The sequence below is a fragment of the Panthera leo genome, chromosome A1, assembly GCF_018350215.1.
Source record: "Panthera leo isolate Ple1 chromosome A1, P.leo_Ple1_pat1.1, whole genome shotgun sequence".
Classification (NCBI taxonomy): Eukaryota; Metazoa; Chordata; class Mammalia; order Carnivora; family Felidae; genus Panthera; species Panthera leo.
Window position 1 is genome coordinate 132,551,682 of NC_056679.1, and position 27,795 is coordinate 132,579,476.

The 27,795-nt window shown below is 35.8% G+C and overlaps 1 protein-coding gene and 1 non-coding gene across 3 annotated transcripts in view; both read right to left on the reverse strand.

Annotated features, from left to right (window-relative positions):
* Positions 1–866: 866 nt before the first annotated feature.
* The window catches only part of TRIM23 (tripartite motif containing 23), a 37,493-nt gene continuing 10,564 nt past the window's right edge, over positions 867–27,795 (reverse strand). For both annotated transcript variants that reach the window (XM_042940283.1, XM_042940289.1), the window contains exons 5-11: positions 27,161–27,343; positions 24,217–24,432; positions 19,943–20,077; positions 11,351–11,480; positions 10,480–10,590; positions 5,614–5,738; positions 867–3,177 (exon numbers count right to left, since the gene is read on the reverse strand). In XM_042940283.1, coding sequence (XP_042796217.1) covers positions 2,998–3,177; positions 5,614–5,738; positions 10,480–10,590; positions 11,351–11,480; positions 19,943–20,077; positions 24,217–24,432; positions 27,161–27,343 — 1,080 coding nt within the window. In that variant the 3' untranslated portion in view covers positions 867–2,997. The remainder of the gene's footprint in view (positions 3,178–5,613; positions 5,739–10,479; positions 10,591–11,350; positions 11,481–19,942; positions 20,078–24,216; positions 24,433–27,160; positions 27,344–27,795) is intronic.
* Positions 25,746–25,852, reverse strand: LOC122202670. The gene has a single exon (XR_006194786.1). It is a non-coding gene; the product is annotated as a U6 spliceosomal RNA (small nuclear RNA).

Sequence of the window (27,795 nt, forward strand, 5' to 3'; positions counted from 1 at the left end):
CTTCCTTTATCCATTTTGTACTACAAACTTGTGAGATGAAGAATGTGCCAAGTTGTGCTACTTCAACATTATGTCCTCCTTTTATAAAGTAGAACTTAGACATAAAATGACTTTTCATTGTGACATTTATCTTTTCTTCCTATTTTCTGTGTCTAGACATCTCCCTAGCAATTTAATTAATCATTGCTGAAAACTTATTCCTAAATTTTTGATAATACTGCCACCAAGTGGTGATGATACCCCAAGCCCCCCAGAAATAGTATTTTGCCTTAAGTGCAAATCATATTTGATTAATCAATATTGCCATTCCCTGTCACAAGTTTAACATAATCAGTAGACCTAAAAACATATCTTCCTAGAAGTCTTTTTTAAACCATATTTTAAATTATTAGCAGGATACCATCTGATACATTCGTCCTCTTCATTATTTTTTTAGGGAAAATGAACAATCTTCCTTTTTACCACTTTGCAAATTGAAAGGTACCTCAATGATACATAAAATGTCTTTTAGTAAATTAGTTCATAGGCTACAGCTAAGTTTTCACAGCCATTTTCTAAAACAGTTATTTAAAATTTAAAAGGCAGGAGTTTCACTTTAATGCAAAATTGTACTTCTCCTTTCAAGACACTATCTATAATACTCATTTTAAGTCAGACTTACCTTGCAACTACAGAATAAATTATTTCTAAATCTTTAATAAACTACAACTCAAATTTCACATGCAAGTCAATCCTATTCCATTTTGTTTTCTTTTTCTTAACCACAGCACAAATTACTTTTTTAATTGGTTACTAGCTATACTCTATTACTAGATAGATGGTACATGAAACAGAATTTTTGAAATAATGATAGGACTTCTTTAAAATGATTTTAACATTTTATTGCTGCCTATATGTAATGCAAATAATGGCTTCTGGTGATAATAAAGCATTCCGGAATTATACACCAGGGCTACACACTTGTAAAACCTGCTTTACATAAACCATACAATAATATTTAGGCTTAATACAGAAATTCAGAGCTAGGAGGCAAATCCGAATAGACTGTACTTAAAACATCTCTCTCATTATTAAATTTGACATTTCCCAGAGGGAACTAGCAGAATCTTAACTAATGATCAGTGAAAGAATACAACCACAAATAGTCATAAGGGCCTGAGAAAAATATTTCTTAAAAAAAAAAAATCACACACAAACACTATTATGTACATTATACTCAGGTCTAAGCACATATTTTACATTGCGTTTAATAATATGCTAAGAATGTGAATTACAAAGTTTAGCAAAATTGGTGAAATAAACAATAATTTACAAGAAAAACATGTTTACATGTTAGTGTTAGACTTTTTTTTTTTTTTTTTTTCAATTACCTAGTAGAGAAAACAGTTCAAGGGCTCACAGGCAAATGTTAACACATTTTTTATTTTTCACAGTTATTGTAATCAAATATTAAATAATTTAATTCATAAGTATTACTTATGTGCACAAATTACACTTGTAACAGCATGACTTTTACTTGAAAAATAAAGGATGAAATATTTACTTATTTACACAGTGCCCATAACACTGATGGACTTTTTTTCCTAACGCTTTGTTTTCTAAAAGTTATGCTGTTTATTTTAAACAAACAAAAGTACATTTGAAGAGACGGAACCAAAACAGTGCCACCTAAGACCCACATCTCCTAGCAGTTGAACTAATAAGACAGGATTCAACTTCATCTATAAGGATGAAGAGCATTTAATAAAAAATAAAAATCCAATCTAGCGATGTTTAAATGTAAATCCTACTGCCATAATAAGTGAGTATCCTTAAAAAAATGAAAAACAGTAAAAAGCAGAAAATTTTAAAACTTTTACAACACTGCATAATAAATGTGATGTAAACTATCTGAACATTTCTTATCCTTTCTTAGACATATTCTTTCTCAAATAACTTTTCAAAGCCTTATGAAGAGCCTTGATAACATTTTGTCAAGATAAATGCATTTATTTTGGGAAAGCACTTAACGTAACTGATTCTCCACTGCTTAAATGCCTTGTCTAAAGATAAATGTAGTTTTCTGCATTTCTACTTCTGTCTTTTACTTAAAGCCAACCCTGGCTCTATGTGTAACTTAACTACATTTTACCTATAATCATTCCCACTAAGGATGCAATATTATTTTTAAAAGGAACTCTACTAACTACTTTAAACATGTTGAAAAAACAGAAGGACCAATTTAGAGCTGTGACCTAGGAAATAATATAACCAGGTTCAACCCTGGAAATGGGTCTTTCATAAGTGAAGATTAACTACAACATAACTGATTTTCACAGTTTTATTATTGTTCTTCAGTTTAATACTAATCTGACAGCCGTACCTAGTTAGATAGCATTTCATCTGACTCAGTGGGTTTTATACAAAAGGGCTTAGGAGAAAGTTTTAATAAAACACTATAAAATACTAATTTTATGTAGTTTATAGTTCTTAGCATTAAAAGTGTTGTTATATTGAACATAAAAGTAAAGTAATCCTATTACCCAAAGATGCAGTTTGGATTCTATTTCATTAAGTCACTGGTGTTTTGCTATTAAACACTGCCAAAATCCAGTGAAAAGGCAAGTTAAAGCAGCTATGTTTTATTTGCTTCACAAAGTTTGCATTAGGCACTCAGTTGGCTATTCTTTTTTCACTGAAACAATAAACCTTCACTTACCCTTTCTCTGTGACTACTTCTTTCCCAACAAAGGGATCACATATAATGTGAAAAACTTAAATAACAAATGTATGTTTTAAAACATGTATATTTAAGAAGTCCCTATTTAATGCAATTTAATCTGTTCAGTCAAATGTTTAAGAGTAACTTTTTTCAAAGCCATATTGTACTGAATTCCCCAACCAAGATTCATTTTAAATATACACCCTAAATAAACTATCTTTGAGATGTAGAATTTCTTATATTATGTGCAAAATAACTCTTAACCACAAAAGTTTAAATAACTGCTCCATTTAAAATCAAGCAACATCCAATACTCCAGCAGCCACAAGTTGCCGTGAAAGCCAATCCAACCCTTCGTACAGTCCCATACCACTTCGAGCATCACAGCCCTGAATATACCAGCTACGGCCACAGCACAATTTATGCAGACTAAGTTGTTCAGTGATCTCTTCTACTGACAGACCTCCAGCAACATCCTGAAAGATATACACATATCAGAAATTTTTTAATAATCAGCCCATCAAAATTCTCATTTTTCCAATTATTACTATTTATATAGAATTCCATTGGTGCCATTCTAACAGAAGCCTAAAGTTAAAACCTAGATTCACCTTTCAATAATTATTCAATGATTAATAAGTAGAGAGAAAAGTTCTGACGAAGGTCATTTATAGTACAGTAAGAATAGCCTTACAGTGAAATCAGTAAAGGCCATGCAGCCTGAATGAAAGCTACTGCCTGAGTCATAAGGCATCAACTTAAAAGAGAAAGATTAACATGTGTATCACCAAAATGTCTTAAGTACAGAATTCATACAATGAACAGTTATTAAACTCCCACTCCAATTACTCCTGAACATCCCTACTTCCCAAAAGCAACCATGTTATAATCTCTTTTATATTTTTCCATATAAGTTCTATGCACATTCATGCAAATAAACATAAACAGAAACATACTTTAGTTTTTTTGTTTTTAATACACACCTTGAGGATAGGTATCTTTCCATTAGCTGGATAAGCAGACTTCTACATTGTATGTAGATTATCTACATACATCTGCAACATTATCTGTGAAATAACCTTAGGATATCTGTCTGCGGAATACATTACTAGAGGTCGAATTACAAGGTAAAAGGGCACATGCAACTAAAATTTTGACAGGTATGGTACTGCCAAAATGCCCTCCAAGAAAATGTCTCCATTTAATAACTACAGCAACAGTATCTGTGAGTCTGAAGATTATCAAACATTTTTATCGTTAACAATGTAAGTGGAAAAGGGTATTTAACGTTGCCTTATTTATGTTTTTAAAATTTTTTTTTAATTTTTTTTTTAACGTTTATTTATTTTTGAGACAGAGACAAAGCATGAATGGGGGAGGGTCAGCGAGAGGGAGACACAGAATCTGAAACAGGCTCCAGGCTCTGAGCTGTCAGCACAGAGCCCGACGCAGGGCTCGAACTCACGGACCACGAGATCATGACCTGAGCCGAAGTCGGCCGCTTAACCAACTGAGCCACCCAGGCACCCCTTAAAATTTTTTTTAAATGTTTATTTACTTTTGAGATAGAGCCAGAAAGTGTGGGGGAGGGGCAGAGAGAGAGGGAGAAACAGAATACTGAGCAGGCTCCAGGCTCTGAGCTGTCAACTCACCCCGGGCTTGAACTCAAACTGTGAGATCATGACCTGATCCAAGATCAGACGCTTAACCACCCAGGGGCCCCTGCATGTTTTTAATAGTAAGTAAAGCAAAGTGTATCTGTTCTTAATACTTCATCTTTTTATTTATTAAGAGGAAAATCCTTTATTCTTCATCCTACCCTTTGCCCTTCTATTGACCTTGAAAGCATTCTCATCCTCCTACAAGCATAGCTCAAGATCTAGGAATCAGCAGCTTCTCCCTGTCCTTCACCTTTCCCCATTCAGTCATCAAATTCTAACAAATCTACCTTCATGAAGTCTCTTCAAACTGCTTCCACCCTTCTATCCCTTTAACTCGGGATCTTGTAAACTCTCTCACTTGAATGACAGCAGCAATTTACTGCATCTGCCCGTTTCCAGTCCCTTGCCCTTGGTTAATTGTATATCCTACCCTCAGATAACAGTCTTAAAACAGATATGAGTCCAAAAACCTTTTGAGAGTTTTCCTCTGTCATAGAATAAAACCTAAATTTCTCAGTCCAGACCTGTTATTCTAGATTTTCTTCATCCTCTACCTGCCCCTCTCATGTACATCTGCTTATGCTCCCTAAAAATACTCATGCTTTTATTTTCTCTGCCTGCAATGTTCTTTGTTTCACATACTTAAAGTCCTATCCATAATTTCAACTCTTGTCATAATTTCAACTCAGAACCTACTTTTTACAAATCTTTGACAAGATGCCACCTTTAAAACTACTCTAATTTCTCATAACATGTTGTTAATATTACTGAAGTTACTTACTAGTTTTCTATGTATTAAAATCTCATATACATTCACTTACATGTTTACATCCCTATATAGGAGTTTTTTGTTTTGTTTTTTTTTTTAGTTTATTTATTTATTTTTAGAGAGAGAGGCAGCAAGGGAGGGACAGAGAGAGGGAGACAGAGAATCCCAAGCAGGCCCTGCACTGTCTGTGCAGAGCAGGGCTCAATCCTGTATGATCATGACCTGAACCGAGATCAAGAGTCAGACATTTAACTGACTGAGACACTCAGGCATTCCTAGGAGTTTCTGGAAAGCATCAACTACATTTTTAGATACTCTAAGGTAACAACTATAGCATTTTTCACATAGACTGTATTCAAAATACTCAGCAGAAACTTCATAAATATCTACTGAATTATCTGTTTTGAAATCTTTCCAGTTACCTTAGGATGTAGAATGCACAGAACTACTAAAGTAAGTATTCTGAAATACAAATGTGTTACCTGTTTGTTAGCAAAAATCAGGAGCAAAGCATCTCGGAGTTCTTTCTCTGTTAACAACTTTGCAAGTTCACTGTGTGCTTCACTAACTCTGTCTCTATGACTGCTGTCAACAACAAATACAACAGCTAGCCAAATTAAAAAAAAAAAAAAAGAATCTAATTAGCCATTGGTTAACTTTAAGTAAATGACCAGATATTTTAATACTCTCGTTATTACATTATGGTTAGTCTACTATCTACTATGTTTTTCAGAAAGGCTGCTCTAACAGCACCTAGCAATACTTAGGAGTATGGCTTCACATAGTTCACATAACTTTTCAGCTCTCTTCATTTCCCCTTTTATACAGGATTTACCATACTTGTTTCATCAAACACAAATTGTTGTGTAAATGAATTAACAGTTTTCTCTTAATGAAAATATACCTCTCAAGATCTCCCTAATGATGCTACTTGTTAAGTTTTTATTTTAATCACCTGACGCTCATCACAATAAGTGCATTCCTTAATCCTCATCACCTATTTCACCTATCCCCCCACCCACCTCCCTTCTAATAACCATCAGTTTGTTCACTATAGTTAAGAGTCTGTTTCTTGGTTTGTCCCTTTTTGCCCCCTTTGCTCCTTTGTTTCTCAAATTCCACGTGAGTGAAATCATGGTATTTTTCTCTGAATTCTTTCACTTAGCATTATACTCTCTAGCTCCACCCATGTCATTGCAAATGGCAAGATTTCATTCTTTTTTTATTTCTGAGTAACATTCCAGTTCATACACACACCACATCTTCTTTATCCATTAGTCAGTGGGTACTTGGGACTGTTTCCATAATTTGGCTATTATAGATGCTGCTGCTATAAATACCAGGGTTCATGTATCCCTTTGAATTAGTGTTTTTGTATTCTTTGAATAAACACCTAATAGTGTGATTGCTGGATCATAGGGTAGTTCTATTTATAACTTTTTGAGGAAACACCATTCTGGTTTTCAGTGGATGTACCAGTTTGCATTCCAATCAGCAGTGCAAGAGGGTTCCTTTTTTTCTCCACATCCTTGCCAACATCTGTTGTTTCTTGTGTTGTTGATTTTAGCCATTCTGACAGATGTGTGGTGATACCTTATTATAGTTTTGATTTGCATTTCCCTGATGATAAGTGATGATGAGCATCTTTTCATGTGTCCGTTGGCCATCTATTTGTCTTCTTTGAAGAAATGTCTGTTCATGTCATCTTGTACATTTTTTACTTGGATTATTTGGCTTTTGGGTGTTGAGTTGTAGAAGTTCTTTATATATTTTATTATCAGGTATGCCATTTGTAAATATCTTCTCCCATTCCATAGGCTGCCTTTTAGTTTTGTTAATTTTTCCTTTGCTGTACAGGAGCTTTTTATTTTGGTTTAGTCCCTATAGTTTATTTTTCTTTTTATTTTCCTTGCCCCAGGGGACCTATCTAGAACAAAATTGCTATGGCCAATGTCAGAGAAATTACTATCTGTGCTCTTTTCTAGGGCTTTTATATTTGTTGGTCTCACATTTAGGTCTTTAATCCATTTTGAATTTATTTTGATGTATGGTTTAAGAAAGTGGTCCTGTTTCATTCTTTTGCAGTCGCTGTCCAGTTTTCCCAACTAAAGTGATTATCTTTTTCCCATTGGATATTCTTCCTGCTTTGTCAAATATTAGTGGACCATAACAGATGTGGGTTCATTCTGGGGTTCTCTCTTCTGTTCCATTGATGTATTTGTCTATTTTTCTGCCAGTACCATACTGTTTTGGTTATTAAAGCTTTGTAATATAACTTAGAGTCCAGAACTCTGATGCCTCCAGCTTTGCTTTTCTTTTTCAAGATTGCTTTGGTTAGTTGGGCTATTGAGGTCCCATACAAATTTTATGATTGTTTGTTCCAGCTCTGTGAAAATGCTGATGTTATTTTGATAGGTATTGCATTAAATCGGTAGATTGCTTTGGGTAGTATGGACATTTTAACATTATGTGTTTTTCCAATTCATAAGCATGGGATGTGTCTCCATTTCTTTGTGTCATCTTCTATTTCTTTCATCAGTGTTTTATAGTTTTCAGAGTACAGGTCTTTCATCTGTTTGCTTAGGTTTACTCCTAAGTATCTTATTATTTTGGGTGCAATTATAAGTAGGTTTATTAATTTCTCTTTCTGCTGCTTCATTATTGGTGTATAGAGATGCAACAGATATTTGTACACTGATTTTGTATCCTATGATTTTACTGACTTCATTTATCAGTTTTTTCGTGGAGTCTTTCGGGTTTTCTATGTATAGTGTCATGTCATCAGCAAATAGTGAAAGTTTTACTTCTTCCTTACTGATTTAGATACCTTTTATTTCCTTTTTTGTCTGATTGCTGTGGCTAGGCCTTCCAGTACTATGTTGAATAAAAGTGGGGAGAATGGACATCCTTGTATTGTTCCTGACCTTAGAGAAAAGGTTCTCAGTTTTTCCCCATTGAAGATGATGTTAGGTGTTGGTTTTTCATAGTCGGCCTTTATTATGTTGAGGTATATTCCCCCTAAACATACTTTGTTGAGGGTTTTTATCATTAATAGGTGTACTTTGTAAAGTGCTTTTTTGCATCCATTAAAATGATCATATGTTTCTTATCCTTTCTGTTACTGATGTGATATATCATGTTGACTGACTTGTGAATATTAAACCACACTTGCAACCCAGGAATAAATCCCATTTAATCATAGTGAATAATTCTTTTAATGTACTGTTGGATTCCGTTTGCTAGTATTTTGTGCAGGATTTTTTGCAGATGTGTTCAGAAATACTGGCCTGATATTTTTAAAAGATATATAAGATATAGATGAAAAAAAGATATTTCTCTTTTTCAATGGGATCCATCTGGTTTTGGTATCAAGGTAATGCTGGCCTCATAGAATGAATATGGAAGTTTTCCTTTTCTATTTTTTGGAATAGTACGAGAAGAACAGGTACTAACTCTTCTTTAAATGTTTCATAGAATTTGCCTGTGAAACTATCTGTCTGGTCTTGGACTTGTGCTTACTTTTTGATTACCGATTCAATTCCTTTCCTGGTATTCAGTCTGTTCAAATTTTCTATTTCATCTTCCTTCAGTTTTGGTAGTTTATATGTTTCTAGGAATTTACCCATTTCTAGGTTGTCCAACTTGTTGACACATAGTATTTCATAACATTCTTTTATAATTGTGTTTCTGTGGTGTTTGTTGTTATTTCTTTTCTCTCATTTGTGATTTTATTTACTTGGGTCCTTTCTCTATTTTTCTTGGTAAGGCTGGCTAGGGTTTATCAATTTTATTGGCTTTCAAAGAGCCAGTTCCTGGTTTCACTGATATGTTCTACTGGTTTTTTCATTTCTAGATCATTTATTTATTGTCTAATTTTATTATTTCCTAACTTCTGGTTTCGGACTTTGTTCTTTTTCTACCTCCTTTAGGTGTAAGATTAGGTTGTTTATTTGAAATTTTTCTTGTTTCTTGAGGTAGACCTGTATTGCTATAAACTTCCCTCTTAGAACCATTTTTGCTGCATCCCAAAGGTTTTGAACCATTGTGGTTTCATTTTCATTGGCTTCCATGTACTTTTTTACTTCTTCTTTTATTTCCAGGTTGACCCATTCATTGTTTCATAGCATATTATTATTTTTTAATTTTTTTTAAATGTTTTTATTTATTTTTGAAGGAGAGAGAGACAGAGCATGAGCCAGGGAGGAGCAGAGAGAGGGAGACATAGAATTTGAAACAGACTCCAGGCTCTGAGCATCTTCAGCACAGAGCCCGACGTGGGGCTCAAACTCATGAACCGTGAGATCATGACCTGAGCTGAAGTCGGACGCTCAACCAACTGAGCCACCCAGACGCTCCTTGTAGCATATTATTTAACCTCTATGTATTTGTAGTCTTTCCAGATTGTTTCTTGTGGATGACTTCTAGTTTCATAGCAATGTGGTCAAAATAGATGTGTAGAACCTCAATCTTTTTCAATTTGTTGAGATTTATTTTATGGACTATGATACTACTTGTTCTTTGATTACCATTTCACTTTCCAAAAAAATAGTCTAAATAAATCACCACCTTTATCTCTCCCAAGTATTCTCTCTAGGTGCCTACCACAGCACTTTCTACATATACTGTACTCAAAACACACAGCAGAAACGTCACAAGTATCTACTGAATTGACTCTCTTTTGAAATCCTTCCAGCTACCTTATACAGCTAAACATTCTATCAACCATTTCTCATGTTTAAAAGCCCATTTTCCCCCTATTAATCAATGGCTTATACTAAACTAAGCATCAAAAATCCCCAAGTAAAAATAATTACTTAGCTTCTCTTCTAGGTGGAAAGTAGGATGACATGAAATAGGTGGCATGAACAAAATCTTCATGTTGAGTATATGCAAAAGCATAGAATGTGGCCGAAATATAAATAAATGCTAGGTGGAATATGTGGTAAAACACATTTTGGCCAAAAGCAAACTACTGCAGGTTCTTCTACAGATAACTTATTGTTAATGGAAATAAAGGAATGGAGCTATTGAGATTCCAATGAGATAAATATTTAACTGAATTGAAGAGAGCAGCAGAACCATACACCAAGAATTCTACCCTATATTATGATATTGCCAGTGATCACGCTTACATGAACACTAATAATAAAGTGCCAAGATATATATTATGGTTTTATCTCTTCACTGCCAAGATATAAATTATGGTTTTTCATGAAATAAAACAAAGCACATATCCCAGTCTTCTACCTTCACTTTTTAAATAAAATAAACTTCACTAGTTAAATCTATTCCATTGAAAATGGCATCCTAAAATTCTGAAAAATTAAGATATCATTTTTCACTCTTACCTTGGGTATTGAGGTAATAATGTTTCCACAATGGTCTTAATTTGTGTTTTCCACCTACATCCCAAATAGTGAACTTCAAATTTTTGTATTCTACAGTTTCCACATTAAAACCTGTTTTTTAAAAAAGTTACTTTAATACTGAACTTATATTTATAATAAGTAACACATCAAACACAGGCAACCCACCGTTTATAACTGTGGTATACAAATTATCTTCATACAGCAATATATACTGCTGCCCAACCAACTCCACTCCTAATAAATCTATATGAGGAATATATACCTTTAACAGCTGTTAGCTCTCTAAACCTCCACCAGGATCCTTAGATCCTGAAACTCAAATAACTGAGTGCTCTGCACCACTACTACTCCCTCACCTTGACACCAATCCTTTAATCCTTCCAACTGTCCCACCAATACTCTGTTCTTTCCTTTTTTTGTGTTTATTTATTTACTTTGAGATACAGAGAGAGAGAAAGAGAGAGAGAGAAAGTGCACGAGCAGGGGACGGGCAGAGAAAGAGGAAGACATAGCATCCCAAGCAGGCTCTGTGCTATCGGCAAAGAGCCCAATACAGGACTCAATCTCACAAACCGTGAGATCATGACCTGTGCTTGAAATACAGTCTGACACTTAACCAACTGAGCCACCCAGGCACCCCTATTCCTTCTCAAAATCCCACCATCCACATTTCAATCACACACTCGCTGAATCTTGCATTTTTTTTTTCTGACATGGTAGTGTCTTAGAGCCAGTAAAGAGCCCACCTCCATGCCATACTGGCATAAAATAAAACCCTCAAGAACTCAGCTGTAAGCTAGAGTTTGTCTATAAAATGTCCATTAAAGTAAAAAGCAATACTCATACTTACCAATTGTTGGAATAGGCTGCATGAATTCATCCTGTTTTAACTTAAACAAAATAGTAGTTTTTCCAGCACCATCTAATCCTAGTGTAACAACTCGAATTTCCATTTTTGGTCCAATGTGAACTCTATTGTCCTGTAATTTTTAAAAATTTAAATCTTATTTTGATATAGAGTTAAAAAGTATTGGCAGTTATACTTTTATTTATAATACCTTTGTTAATTATTTCATCTCCTACTCGTTCCTCTGAGAGGAACCTTTATTATTATATTTTTGTATTATAATTTTGGTGCATAGATCTAATTCTTCATAGAACTCAACTGACAAAACAAAAAACTATAAGCCTGTGTTAACAGGTATACAATGTACAAATATGTAATTTGTGACATCAATAATATAAAGTATGGGGAGGTGGAGCTATAAAACAATAGTTTTTATACACAAATGAAGTTAAAATGTTACCACTTTCAAACAGAATATTATAACAAGATGTTCTTTGTAACAGCAGTGTAAACACACAAAAATCTATAAGTTATACACAAAGGAAATGAGAAGGAAATCAAACCATGACACTAAAACACCACTGAGACACAGAAGGTAGCAGTAGTAGGAAAGCTACAAGATGACAAAAAAGCTACAAGATATAAATAAAAAATAGTAACTAAGAAGGCAATATTAAGTCCTTAGCTATTAATAATAACTTTCAATGAAATTAACTCTCCAACAACAACAAAAAAAACAAACAGTGTGACTAAATGGATTAAAAAAACAAGATCTAACAATATGCTATTTACAAGAGACTCACTTCATTTCTAAGAACACAAGAAGGCTGAAAGTAAAAGAAAAAGATATTCCAGACAAAATAGACTTTAAATCAGACTGTTAGTAAGAGACAAAAGGGATTCTCCCTCAGCCTCTCCATATGTATTCGTGTGTGTGTGTGTGTGTGTGTGTGTGTGTGTATGTGTGTGTGTGTGTGTGTGTGTATACATACACACACATATGGGTAAAGGTCCCAAACATGAGATCCACAAATAGAAAACTCTTAGAAGAAGACACAATGCAAAATTTTCTTGATAATGGATTTGGAGTAATTTCCTGGATATAACACCAAAAACACAGTCAACTAAAGCAAAAATAGACAAATCAGACCATGTCAATCTTAAAAACTTCTGTGAATCAAAGGACACTACCAAGAGAGTGAAGAAGCAACCTACAGAATGGGAGACAGTATTTGCCAATCATATATGTAATCATGGATCCCTATCCAGAATATATAAGGAACTCCTAAGGCTCAACAACAACAACAAAAATCAAATAATTTAAAAACAGGCAAGGGACTTGTACAAAATTTCTCCAAAGAAGATATAAAATGGCCAATAAGCATGTGAAAAGCTCAACTTCATTAATCATCAGAGAAATGCAAACCAAAACCACAATGAGATACCACCTCACACCCAGCAGGATGGCTACAATCTAAAACAAGAACAGGGGCACCTGGATAGCTCAGTGGGTTGAGTGTCTGACTCTTGACTTTGGCTTGGGTCATGGTCCCAGGGTCCTGGGATTGAGCCATACATCAGACTCTGCACTGAGCATGAAGCCCGCCTAAGATTCTCTCTCTCCCTCTGCCTCTCTCCCCCACTTGTGCACTCTCTCTCCCCCTCTCTAAAATAAAAAATAAAGAAAACAAAAACAAAAATTAACATGTGTTGGTGAAAATGTGGAGAAATTGCAACCCTTGTGCACTGTTGGCAGGAATTATAATATGGTGCAACCACTATGGAAAACAACATTTCCTCAAAAAAAAAAAAAAAAAAAATTAAAAATAGAACTACCATATCCAGTAATCTCATTTCTGGATCTATATCCCAAAGAAATAAAAGCAAGATCTCAAAGAGATAACTGAACACCCATGTTCACAGTAACACACTATTCACAGTAGCCAAAATGTGGAAGCAATCCCAATGTCCATCAGTAGATGAATGCATAAACAAAAGGTGGTATATACAAACAATGAAGTATTATTCAGCCTTAAAACAGAAGAAAATTCTGTCATATGCCACAATATGCGTGAACTTTGAGCATACTATACTAATTGAAATCAGCCAGTCACAAAAAAGACAACTACTATATGGTTCTATTTATATGAGATATTCAGAATAGTCAAATTCAAAGAGACAAAAATAGAATGGTAGTTACCAACAGATGGTGAGAGAGGGGAAAAGCAGACTTATTGTTTATATGGTGTGGAGGTTCAGTTTTTCAAAATTAAAATTCCTAGAGATCTGTTTCACACAATGTGAATATACTTAACAATACTGAACTGTATAATTAAAAATGGTTAAGATGGTAATTTTTTGTATTTTTACCACACGACACACAAAAATATGGTATATATGCACAATACAGTACCTTGAGGTTGTAAAAAGGAATAGAAAATATCACATATTACTGCTATGGAGTAATCTCCAGGACATACGAGTATGTCAAAAGAACATCGTGGAGAAATGTGTAATGTAGTTTACCTTTAAATGTGATCAAAGTGCATGCAAATATATAGATGTATTTCTCTATATTTTTTAAATGATGAATAAAACTAAGAAAAAAATTCTTTTTTTTTTTTAAGTTTTTAAAGTTTATGTATTTTGAAGAGAAAACAAGCATGGAAGGAACAGAGAGAGAAGGAGAGAAACAGAATCCCAAGCGGGCACCGCACTATCAATGAGGAATCCAATGTGGGGCTTGAATTCATGAATCCAAGATCATGACCTGAGCCTAAATCAAGAGTCAGACACTCAAACGACGGAGCAACCCAGGAGCCCCAAAACTAAGAAAAAAATCTTTATGGTTTTCTATGAAGAAAGGAGGGAAAATGTGGAGGGGTCAGGGATAGAAGCTAGACTTCTCTAAATGAATTCTGCTTTGTAGATTTGACTCTGGACTATGTAAATGTTTCACATAATTATAAAACAAGATTAAGTTTTGGGGTGCCTAGGTGGCTCGGTCAATTAAATGTCTGACTCTTGATTTCAGCGCAGGTTATGACCTCACTGCCGTGAGACTGTTGCCAGCGGAGCCTGTTTGGCGTTCTTTCTCCCTCTCTCTCTGCCTCTCCCCTGCTTGTGCACATGCTAGCACACACCCTCTCTCTCTCTCTCTCTCTCTCAAAACAAATAAACTTTTAAAAAAGAACAAGATTAAGTTTAAAAAAAAAAAAAGTACCTAAAAAGAGAAAGCAAAATGAAATACATGAACCTTTTAAATTAGGGGGAATTCACTTTAAAAGAGACCAAAACACAACAACCAAATGTCAAGCATAAGCCTTATTTAGCTGGATTCTGTTTCCAGAAAAAAACAAAAAAATTTAACCATCTGGGAAATTTCAATAACTAACTGGATAATGGTTAATATTAGAGATTATTAATTTTTTTAGGTTTTATGACAGTATTTTGGTTATGTATTTTTTAAAGTCCTTACCTTTTAGAAATACACACAAAAATATTTCATAGATGAAATATGTTGGGGTTTATTTCAAAATAACCTCGGAGACTGCAGATAGAAAGGGGAATGGGGATAAGGACAGATGAAATTAAAAACTGGGAGCAAAGATGGCAGAGTAGTACAGGGACCCTGAGCTTGTCTTGTCCCCTGAAACATAGCTAGATCAGCATCAAACCATTTTGAATACCTAGGAAATTGATGTAAGGATTAACACAACAATGTGCATACTTTGAGCCAGAGAGCTTAGCAGTGTGTGGAGCAGAGAAGTGAACTGGGGGAGAGAAAAGCCATGGAGCTGTGGAGGGTAAGGAGCCATTTTCATGGAGAGAGGACAGAGAAAGAGAAAGGGGGACAGAGGAGGGCATCAGGATGGCAAAGAAAAGCACTACCCCTGAAAGTAGCTGGAAAGAGAGAAACAGTGAAAATACTCACAGAGGACTTGACAAAAAAATCTATTCCCCAAAACCAGTGACAAGGAGAAAGGAGAGGGTTTCAATATCACCAGAATTCTACAAACAGTGGAGTGCAGAGTCTGAAGGTTCAGAGCTCAGTGCCTGCCACTGCTCTGGTGAGGAAGCAGGGTGAATCCCCAGGAGCAGGCAGTGAGTCTGAGGGGTCTGTGTGCCACATGAGGAGAACCAGTTCCCCTGCTTGGAGTGCATTTGGTAGATGCCATATAGCCTTCTTGTGGGCAAAAGTCCCAGCAGACCCCTGAGAGCAGCCACGTTTTCTGGTACTGGGACAAAGATGCCAGAGTGCAGCAAAACCTGGCACTGGTTGTGTGTTGTGATCTCCATAAACTGAGACTCTAATTAAAAATTACATGGAAGCCAATGAAAATGAAAACACGACAGTCCAAAATCCTTGGGATGCAGCGAAGGTGGTCATAAGAGATAAGTATACAGCAATCCAGGCCTTCCCAAAGAAGGAAAAAAGGTCTCAGATACACAACCTAACTTACACTTAAAGGAGCTGCAAAAACAACAGCAAATAAAGCCCAAAACCAGCAGAAGAGAAATAATAGATTAGAGCAGAAATCAATTATTGAAATAAAAAAAAAAAAAAACAGTAGAACAGATAAATGAAACTAAGTGCTGGTTCTTTGAAAGAATTTTTAAAAATTGATGAACACCTAGCCAGATTTATCAAAAAGAAAAAGGGCCTGAATAAATAAAATCACGAATTAAAGAGGAGAGAGCACAACCAACACCACAGAAATAAAAACAATAATAAGAGAATATTATGAATAATTATATGCCAACAAATTGGGCAATTTGGAAAAAATGAATAAATTCCTAGAAGCATATAAACTACCCCAACTGAAGAATAGAAAGTTTGAACAGACCCATAATCAGTAAAGAAATTGAATCAGCAATGAAAAATCTCCCAACAATCAAGAGTCCCGAGCCAATGGCTTCCCAGAGGAATTCTACCAAACATTTACACAAAAGTAAATACCTATTCTTTTGAAGCTAGTCCAAAAAATAGAAATGGAAGGAAAACTTCCAAACTCATTCTACGAGGCCAGCTTTACCTTGATCCCCAAACCAGACGACAACCCTCCAAAAAAGAAAATTACAGATCAATTTCCCTGATGAACATGGATGCAAAAATTCTCAACAAGATATTACTAAATCAAATCCAACAATACTTTAAAATAATTCTTTACCATGATCAAATGGAATTTATTCCTGGGCTGTAGGGCTGGTTCAATATCTGTAAATCAATCAATGTGATATATCACACTCATAAAGGAAACGATAAGAATCACAGGATCCTTATCCTGTGCAAAAAAAGCATTTAACAAAATACTGCATCCTTTCTTGATAAAAACCCTCAAGAAAATAGGGACAGAAGGAGCATACCTCAACATCATAAAGACCATATGCAAAAGACCTGCAATATTAACCTCAATGAGGAAAAACTGAGAGTTTTTCCCTTAAGGGCAGGAACATGACAGGGATGTCTATTCTCAAGACTGTTGTTCAACGTTGTACTAGAAGTCCTAGCCTCAGAGAACAAAAAAGAAATAAAAGGCATCCAAATTGGCAAGGAAGAAGGCAGACTTTCACTCTTTGCAGACAACATGATATTCTACGTGGAAAACCTGAAAGACTCCACCAAAAAACTGCTAGAACTGATACATGAAGTCGTAGGATATGAAGTCAACATACTGAAATCTGTTTCATTTCTATGTACCAATAACGAAGCAGCAGAAAGACAAATCAAGGAATCGATACCATTTACAACTGTACCAAAAACCATAAGATATCTAACCAAAGAGGTAAAAGATGTGTATGCTGAAAACTATAGAAAGCTTATGAAAGAAATTGAAGAAGACACAAAGAAATGGAAAAATATTTCATGCTCCTGGAAAGGAAGAATACTGTTAAAACGTCTATACTACCCGGGGCGCCTGGGTGGCTCATTTGGTTAAGCGTCCGACTTCGGCTCAGGTCGTGATCTTGCGGTCCTTGAGTTCAAGCCTCGCGTCAGGCTCTGTGCTGACTGCTCAGAGCCTGGAGCCTGTTTCCGATTCTGTGTCTCCCTCTCTCTCTGACCCTCCCCCATTCATGCTCTGTCTCTCTCTGTCTCAAAAATAAATAAACGTTAAAAAAAAAAAATCTTAAAAAAAAAAAAAATGTCTATACTACCCAATCTACACATTCAATGCAATCCCTGTCAAAACAACACCAGCATTCTTTACAGAGCTAGAACAAACAGTTCTAAAATGTATATGGAACCATAATAGACCCCAAATAGCCAAACTAATATTGAAAAAGAAAACCAAAGCTGGAGGCATCACAATTCCAGACTTCAAGCTGTATTACAAAGCTGCAATCATCAAAACAGTATGGTACTGGCACAACATCAGACATATAGATCAATGCCAACAGAATAGAGAACCCAGAAATGGACCCACAAATGTATGGCCAACTAATCTTTGACAAAGCAGGAAAGAATATCCAATGAAAAATTGTGCTGGGAAAAGTGGACAGCAACATGCTGAAGCAGATCACTTTCTTACACCATACACAAAAATAAACTCAAAATGGATGGAAGACCTAAATGTAAGACAGGAAACGATCAAAATCCTAGAGAAAACAGGCAACAACCACTTTGACCTTGGCCACAGCAACTTACTAAACAGGTCTCTGGAGGCAAGGAAAACAAAATAAAAAATGAACTATTGGGACCTTATCGAAATAAAAGGCTTCTGCAAGCAAAGGAAACAATCGGCAAAACTAAAAGGCAACCAACAGAATGGGAGAAGATATTTGCAAATGACATATTGGACAAAGGGTTAGTATCCAAAATCTATAAAGAATTTATCAAACTCGGGGTGCCTGGGTGGCTTGGTCGGTTAAGCATCCGACTTCGGCTCAGGTCATGATCTCACGGTCCGTGAGTTCGAGCCCCATGTCGGGCTCTGTGCTGACAGCTCAGAGCCTGGAGCCAGTTTCAGATTCTGTGTCTCCCTCTCTCTCTGACCCTCCCCGGTTCATGCTCTGTCTCTCTCTGTCTCAAAAATAAATAAACGTTAAAAAAAAAATTAAAAAAAAAAAAAAGAATTTATCAAACTCAACACCCAAAAAACAAATAATCCAGTGAAAGACATGGGCAAAAGACATGAACAGACACTTTTCCAAAGACAACATCCAGATGGCTTACAGACACATGAAAAAATGCTCAACATCACTCATCATCAGGGAAATACAAATCAAAACCACAATGAGATACTACCTCACACCTGTCAGAAAGGCTAATATTAACAACTCAGGAAACAACAGATGTTGGAAAGGATGTAAAGAAAGGAGAACAGTCTTGTACTGCTGATGGGAATGCAGACTGGTATAGACACTCTAGAGAACAGTAAGGATGTTCCTCAAAAATTTAAAAAGTGCTACCCTACAACCTAGCAATTGCACTACTAGGTATTTATTCAAAGCATACAAAAATAGAGATTCAAAGGGGCACATGCACCCCAGTATCTATAGCGGCACTATCAATAATAGCTAAATTATGGAAAGAGCTCAAATGTCCATCGAATGATGAATGGATAAAGAAGATGTGGTTTATACATACAATGGAATACTACTTGGCAATGAGAAAGAATGAATTCTGGCCATTTGCAGCAACATGGATGGAACTGGAAGGTATTATGCTGAGTGAAATAAGTCAGTCAGAGAAAGACATATCATATGTTCTCACTCATACATAGATCTTGAGAAATTAAACAGAAGACCATGGGGGAGGGGAAGGGGGAAAAAAAGTTACAGAGAGGGAGAGAGGGAAACCATAAGAGACTCCTGGATACTGAAACAAACTGAGGGTTGATGGGGGAGTGGGGGATAGGGGAAAGCGGGTGATGGGCATTGAGGAGGGCACTTGTTGGGATGCGCACTGGGTGTTGTATGGAAACCAATTTGTCAATGAATTATATTAAAAAAAAAGAAGATGTGGTATATATACACAATGGAATACTACTTGGCGACCAAAAAGAATGAAATCTTGCTACTTACAACAATGTGGATGCAATGAGCATGTATTATGCTAAGCAAAATAAGTTAGTCAGAGACAGACAAATATCATATGATTTCACTCATATGTGGAATTTAAGAAACAAAACATGAATGTAGGGGAAGGGAAGGAAAAATAAGATAAAAACAGAGACGGAGGCAGGCAAACCATAACAGATTCTTAAATACAGAGAACAAACTAAGGGTTGTTGGAGGGGAGGGGTGGGGGTGGGCTAAATGGGTGATGGGCAGTAAGGACAGCACTTGTTAGGATGAGCAATGAGTGTTATATAAGTGATGAATCACTAAATTCTACTCCTGAAACCATTATTACACTATATGTTAACTAACTTGGATTTAAATAAAGAAAAAAAGGGGTTTTAATTGTCAAAGTAGATGATGGGTACAGGGAGATTCATTATACCACTTTTCATTTTCCAATGATGAAAGTTTAAAAAAAAAAAACAAAAAACCATGAATTTCTTAATTGTCTCTTCAAGCTGATTATCATGGAATATAAAACAATCATGATCTGTCAGAAACCACACCTAACAATGAAATATAGTACATTACCTTTGTAAAAGTGACAGGGATGCTGGCATCCAATTGAATGTGATCTGCAACCTCTGTAAACTGCTGCTGCTGTTTTTGCAATGTTTCCAGTAACCTTGTAATTTCCTGTTTTGCCAAAACAACTCTACAATCATCCTAGAAAAGAGAATACAGTTTTCCTGTAAACTTATTACAGAAATAAGGGAAAAAGAGATATCACCAAAACTCAAGAAAAGTTCATCTAACATCATAGTATTAAAGGTTAACTTAAATGTAAATTTAACTAGGATAATAATAATAAGTGGGTATTAATAAATAATTTAAGACCCTTTCAAGAGAAGAAAAGATAAATAAATTGTGGTATATTCACAAAGGCCACAATGAGAATGAGCCACAATTATACCTGATGATTTGAATTTCACAATGTCAAATAAAAGAAGAAAGGACATGAAGAGTTCATTCTGTATGATTCCATTTTTATTAATACCAAAACAGACAAAAATAAGATATGCATTAGAAGTCAGGTTTATCCTTAGGGGGGAAGTTATCAGAAGGGAGTCTGAGGGGTATCTTGGGGCGCTGGTAATGTTCTGTTACATGATCTGGATGCTAGTTATACAGCAACTAGCCAGGTGAACACTTATGCACACATTTCTGTATGTATGTTGTACTTATTATTTTTAATGTTTATTATTTTATTTTGAGAGCAAGAGAGAGCAAATGTGAGTGGGGGAGGGGCAGAGAGAGAGGGAGAGAGAGAGAATCCCAAGCAGGCTCCGCACTGCCAGCAAGGAACCCTGAACTCACACACTGTGAGATCATAACCTGAGCCGAAATTGAGTCAGATGCTTCGATGGTTGAGCTACCCAGGCGCCCCTGCATGTTGTACTTATATAAAAAGGTTTTTAAATAACTTAAGATATATATGTACTGGTTTTTTTAAAAATGGGACTACATGTAAAATTGAAAACTCTCCCTCTCCCTCTAGGTCCCCAGACTCTTTCTTCAAAGTCAAGCACTTTCCAGTTTCTACAACATTATTCCAGAGATTTTCTACACAGACACCAATATATTCTTCCTAAGACAGAGATCTTCAAACAATATGTAAGCTCCATGAAAGCAGCAGTGTTTACAGTTTTTGCTCACTGTTGCATATTTATATTAGTCAATTATTAACTAACAAACTTTGCTTATAAGTTGCATGTTGTTCCAGTTATTCATAACAAAAGCCTTTAAGAAATTCCTGCTTCTACTCTCTCATGCCCCAAATACAAACAAATCCTATTAGGTATCCAGAATTTGGACACTTCACTCCACTACCCAAGCCAGTATTCTCTCTCACATGGAATTCTACAACAGCCTAACTCCTTTTCTTTAACTCCTTCCTTCCATCTTTGCCCTCCTCCAATCTGTTTTTTACACATCAAAGTGATCATTTTAAGTAAGATCAAGTCATTCTTGTCAAAATTTCACAATGGCTTCTCTATTTTAATCAGTAAAAGCTGAAGCCCTTCCAGTGGCCCACAAAGCCTTTGTTACATATAATTCCCTATTACTTCTGATTATAGCTCCTATTTCTCTCTCCTTCATTTGCTATATACCAGCCAAAGTGGCCTCTTTTGCTGTTCCTCAAATACACCAGACATGGTGTCCTAGGGTTTTTTCTCTAATGGCTTTCCTCAGTGGGAATATTCTTCCCTATATTAGGGCTTGAATAAATTCCTTCACCTTTTTCTTTTTTGAGGCTTTGCTCAAATCTCACCTTTTCTTAATGATTTTTACCCTGACCATTTGATAATGCAGTCTGCTGGACTCCCACACTTTTTCTTTTGTCCTTAGTTCTTACCACTATTCTAACATTTTACATAATTTACTTATTTAGATAAGGATATGATTTATTGTCTTATCTTCTCCTTGCTAAAATGCTAATTCCACAAGATTATATAGCTTTTTGTTTGTCTTGTTTACCAGTATATCCCATGTTATCTAGAAGAACCTGGCACACAGTAGGCACTCAAAACTTATTTGCTAAATGAATAGACAAATCCTCACCACTTAGCTTCATGCCTTGAACTTAGGTGATGCATCATTTTTTTTTTTTTTTGGAGGGGAAGGATGATTAAGCTTTGTTCTCAAAATTGATAATAACGTGTGATGTTCTATCCATTCTTCTGTTCAATTATCTCTGTGGCAGGAACTGTTAAGAATATTGGTTGGGGAGATGCCTGGGTGGCTCAGTTGGTTAAACATCCGACGTTGGCTCAGGTCAAATATTATGGTTCAAATTTGAGTCCTGCATCAGGCTCTGCGCTGACAGCTCAGAGCCTGGAGTGTGCTTCAGGATCTGTGTCTTCCTCTGTCTCTATCCCTCCCCTGCTTTTACTCTCTCTCTCTCTCTCTCTCTCTCTCTCTCTCTCTATTGAAAATAAACATTGAAAAAAAATTTTAACAATAAAAAAAATATTGGTTGGGGTTAGGGTTCTATGACTTTAAAAACCAAAGTTGATATGAAGAATGACTCTAAGACCCTAACTTCATTTGCATTAACATAGTGAAATAATACCATATCATTAACAATTACCAATCACTTTGATGAAATGCTTCAGAAATTCTAACCTCCACATATTTCAGTAACTATAAACATACTTTTTAACAGAATAAATATAAAAATACTTTTACGTATTCAAGTAAACAAGATCTAGATGTAATCCATTTCTGATTTTTCTGTGTAGCTTGATTACCCATCATAACTGAACAAATATTTATTAAGTTCCTTCTACCTAGATACAAAGATGAACAAGATACATGCAGTCAACATAGAGAAGAATGAAGAATGCATATTGTTCAGGTTCGAATTAGTAGAGGAAAACCACACCACTTATGTAAACAGAAAGAATTTACTATGAAGAACTGCTAACTAGGTGTAGTTATTAACTAGGTAACTAAAAGGGTAAAAAGTACTCAGAGATATCATGTGGGAAAGCACATGTAGGAAGCAGCTATCACGTCCCAGGAAAGGGGGAATAAAAGGCACATGCTAGAATTATTAAAACTTAGAAACTTATAGGAAAGTCCCCATGGATCTTAAGCTCAGGTCTCTAAGGAAAGTGATATCTTCTTGTGAGCAGTGAAATTCACAGGAACCCAAGTAAATGGGAACCAACAGGAAACTAACTCTACCTTCCAACCTTCCTTTCCTGTCCCCTGTTGATGGAGCCTAAACTAACAAGGAGCTGGCAAAGCAGATATGTGGTTTGTAGAGTTCTAGTCCAAAAATCACAGGGCAGAGGAAAGAATAGGACTGAAGTTCAAGGCAATTTAATAAATGGCATACACATCAATTATTATAATTCAATATGATAAGCTCAAGACTTTTGTGGTTACAGCCTCACCACATTCATATAAGTCTAATCAGATATATAAGAGAAAAAGCTTTACAATTAGTAATAAGTTTAGTTCTGCAGTGATTTGCAGTCAACACAATTACTAGCAATATGTCAATAAAGGTAAAATACACTACAGCTTACTGGGAATTCCTAGGGCAATAATTACCTTTCTATCACCAACTCATGAAAGCAGAACCAAATAGAAATAAATAAGACTGACATTTTTGCTCAAATAATCTTAAATCCAATTTATTTTAAAAGTATATTATCTGGGGGCACCTGGGTGGCTCAGTCAGTTAAGCATCCGACTCTTGATTTTGGCCCACATCATGATCTCATGGTATCATGATCTCATGACATGATCTGAAAACTGGTAAAACAAATTGCTTCTGATACCTCAATCATCAAAAAACATGGGATTACTGTGATATCAAAATTAAGAACCAATGAATTAGAGCAGAGATAGGTAGTACATGCTAGAAAGGCATCCAGAAAAAAAAAAAAAGAACAGAGAGTTTCAAAGAAAAGCAAACATTTGAGCTAGACTTTGAAAAAGGATTTCCACTATCAGAAAAGGGAGATATAAGCCCACCAAGCAGAAAGAATAGTACATGCTTGGTAAAGAAGAGTTAAAGGGCTTAGCATGACTAAAGAATGACAAGACATTCAAGAGTTTCTAGAATCCATAGTTTTAAGCTGGGGAGGGCACATGAAGTAGAGGACACTGATATGGTTGGTGGAGCAATTCAAGGTTAGAGACCATGTCCTAAGCACAATGTTAATGCACACAGTAACAAATAATAATAATATTAAAATATTTATTAATAAAATAGACTAGTGCATACCTCTGATAATTATCTGTTTAACCTCCTTCTTAAAATATGTCCTAACCACATTTAATCTACCTACTTGTTGCAAAGTCTTTTCACAATGAAGACAGGCTGTTGAAACTTGGGACAACAAAATAGTCATATCTTCTTGTTGCTGCCTGAGCCAAATCAGTTTTTCTCGAACATGAGCATCAACAACACTTAGAGCCATTTCTTCTTGACGACACAGAGTTTCATGAAGATCAGAAAAATAAGCTCGGACACATGACCGGGCATTCTCTGCAGTACCCGGTACCTAAAGAAATAGAAATTAAACAACTTTAACCATAACAAAGATTTTATATGTGAAATAGTGAAATTTAAATACCATCTATGTTCTTAAAAATTGCAGAATTGCTATCTTCACACAAGATCTTTCTCCTTAACCACAGCCTTTGGACATCCAACTCTTTAAATAACATCTCAAGCAAAAGAGAATACCTAATCTTCAGTCTCTTCCACTGTCAAACCTAGTTTCCTCCATCTCAATAAATGGCAATGCCATCCTCCACATTGTTCAAGCCAAAAAAAAACAAAAACAAAAACAAAAACAAAACTGGAGTCACCCTTAATACTTCTCTTTCACATCCAATAACAGTCCCTCAGCAAATTCTGCTGACCACAAAACATATTCAAAACAACATACCCAAAATCTGATCAAGCCTCATCACCTTCACCTCTACTGACCTGATCTATGACATTATCATCGCTCACCCGATTATTACAATAGTTTTCTAATTGGCCTCAACAGATCCACTACTGCCCTCTACAGAGTATTCTCCACCTAGCAGCCAGACAGATCCTTTTAAAATGTTAAGTCAGGGGGCGCCTGGGTGGCTCAGTCGGTTAAGCATCCGACTTCGGCTCAGGACATGATCTTGTGGTCCGTGAGTTCAAGCCCCACGTCGGGCTCTGTGCTGACCACTCAGAGTCTGGAGCCTGTTTCAGATTCTGTGTCTCCCTCTCTCTCTGACCCTCCCCCGTTCATGCTCTGTCTCTCTCTGTCTCAAAAATAAATAAATGTTAAAAAAAAAAAAAGAATATATTATAAAAAAAAAATGTTAAGTCAGGATGATTATTCTTTTGCCCAAAACTCTCTAATGATTTCCCATTCCACTCAGAGTAAATGCCAAAGTCCTTTACAGGGAGTGTTCAAGAACAGACTCCCTGAAAAAGCAACATCTGAGCAAAGACCTGAAGAAGGTGACAAGATTATCTTGAGGAAGAACATTTGTGGCAGAAAGAAAAGCAAATATCCATAAGACCCTTTGTGATCTCAACACCTGCTATGCTCTCCTCAATCATTCTACTCTAGATGCATTTGACCCCCTCACAGTTGTTGGTTTTTTTTTAATTGAAGTGTAGTTGACATACAATGTTGTATCAGTTCTAGGTGAACAACATACTGATCTAACAATTCTACACATTACGTGGTACTCAGCACACTAAGTGTAGTTAGTATCTGTCACCATACAACGTTATTACAGTATTACTAACTATATTCCCCATGCTGTACTTTTCATTTCCATTACTTATTTTATAACTGGAAGTCTGTACCTTTTAATCCTTAAAAATATGAAATACTTCACAAATTTATGTGTCATCCTCACACAGGCACCATGTGAATCTTTGCTGCATCATTCCAATTTTAGTTTATGTGCTGCCAAACTGAGAACTCCTCACAGTTTCCTAAGTGCACCAGGCACACTCCAACTTCAGGGCCTTTGCACTTGCTCTTCTCTCTGCCTGGAATATTCTTTCCCCAAATATTAGCATGGTTCCTTTCTTACCTGTGTTAGGTCTTTGCTCAATGTCCCTTTCTTAGGGAGTCTATCCAGGAACACCCCATATAACACTCCATAGCACTTAACATACTTTTGCCATTAGTACTGACACTTTTTCCACATTAGAATGTAAACTGCAAAGGCAGAGTTTTTTGGCAGTGTCTCCTTAGCTAGAACAATGCTAAAACAGTGTCCAGCTATTGTATGGGTTCCATAAATACTCACTGAAGGAATAAAGTATTTCCACTCTAGCATAAAATGTCCAGTAGAACCTTCAATGATGATGGACACATTCTGTATCTGTGTGGTTCAATATGGTAGCCATTAGCTATATGTACGTGAATATACTTGAAATGTAGCTAGTGAAAATGAGAAACCAAATTTTGTATTTGATTTGATTTTTAAATAATTTATGATTATGATTATGATTATGATTTTGACAGAGTGAAAGAGAGAGAGAGAATTAATCTTCAGCAGGCTCCATGTTCAGTGTGGAGTCGGGCACAGGGCTCAATCCCATGAAGCATGAGATCATGACCTGAGCCGAAAATCAAGAGTCAGATGCCTAACCAACTGAGCCACCCAGGAGCCCCTAAGAGCAACCTTTCTTAATGCAAATCTGATTATGTTATTTCTATGCTAATTCTTCAGCGGCTCATCACTGCCCTTATAATCAAGTCCAACCTCTTTAACAGAGCTAATAATATCCTCCATGATTTGGCCTTTAACTCTCCAACATTTTTTTCTTGCCCTGTCCCATCCAATACTCAAAGATTCAAGTGTAGTGAACTGAGTTGTTCTATAATATGTCCAATTCTTACTTCCAGGCATTTCAACACGTGCTTCCCTCTCTGGGACAACTCACTCCCCACCACACTCTTCTCCCTGACTAAATTTCTTCAAGTCTCAGTTTAGACACCACATATTCCAGATAGCCTTCCCTGAGGCAGCTAAATTATTGCCACTCTTATGCATTACTAAGGCATCCTGTACTTCCCCTACAAAATAATTACTACATTTGAAAATGTCTCTCTTCCATGATGGATTATAAACTCCATGAAGATAGAGACTTTTTATAAAACTTGTTTTCAGTGACTAGTGCAGTACTAGCACAACGTAATTGCCCAATAAATTAAAAAAATGAAAAGGTGAGAAGTACAAAGGGTAAGAAAGTACAGGAGGAAGAAAAAAATTCCATACATGTTCTGTGTGGGCCATTCCAATTCCATCTTCCACTATTTGTTCTCCTCCTTCAATGTGCTGAACGATTCCAACTAATTTTCTGGAATAATCTGAGATTTCCTCAGTGAAGGTCCGTATACAGTGAGCCATATCTAAAATTGATGCTCGGATCTGGTTAGCTTCTGGTTCCAATACTGAATGCTAAAATGCAACACAATTATAGAAAAGAACTCATGGTACTGACTAACAATATAAAATGCTATTTAAATCACTCCTATAATAATAAAAAAAAGCATCAGTCTCAAGTGGCTTTTATAACACATTTACAAAAGCACAAGATAGTAAATACCAATGTATCTTCATCACAAAACTATTTATCCTTCAAAGAAATAATTTAAAATTTGGGAGTCCATTTATTGTTAAATAAGAATCCAAGAGACTCACTTTATGATTTTACCATAAACATCAGTTCATCAAAAGACTTAAGTACTGTCAAAACAATCCAGTTCATTTAAGAAAACATGCACACAGAGAACTTTTGTTTCCTGCTGGAAAGCTATTTTTCAATGAAGAAAGAATCATGAGGCTTCTGAAATTTTTGTTATGACATTCAGAAATTGAATCTCTCATTTCTTTTCATGCTACCAAGCTCA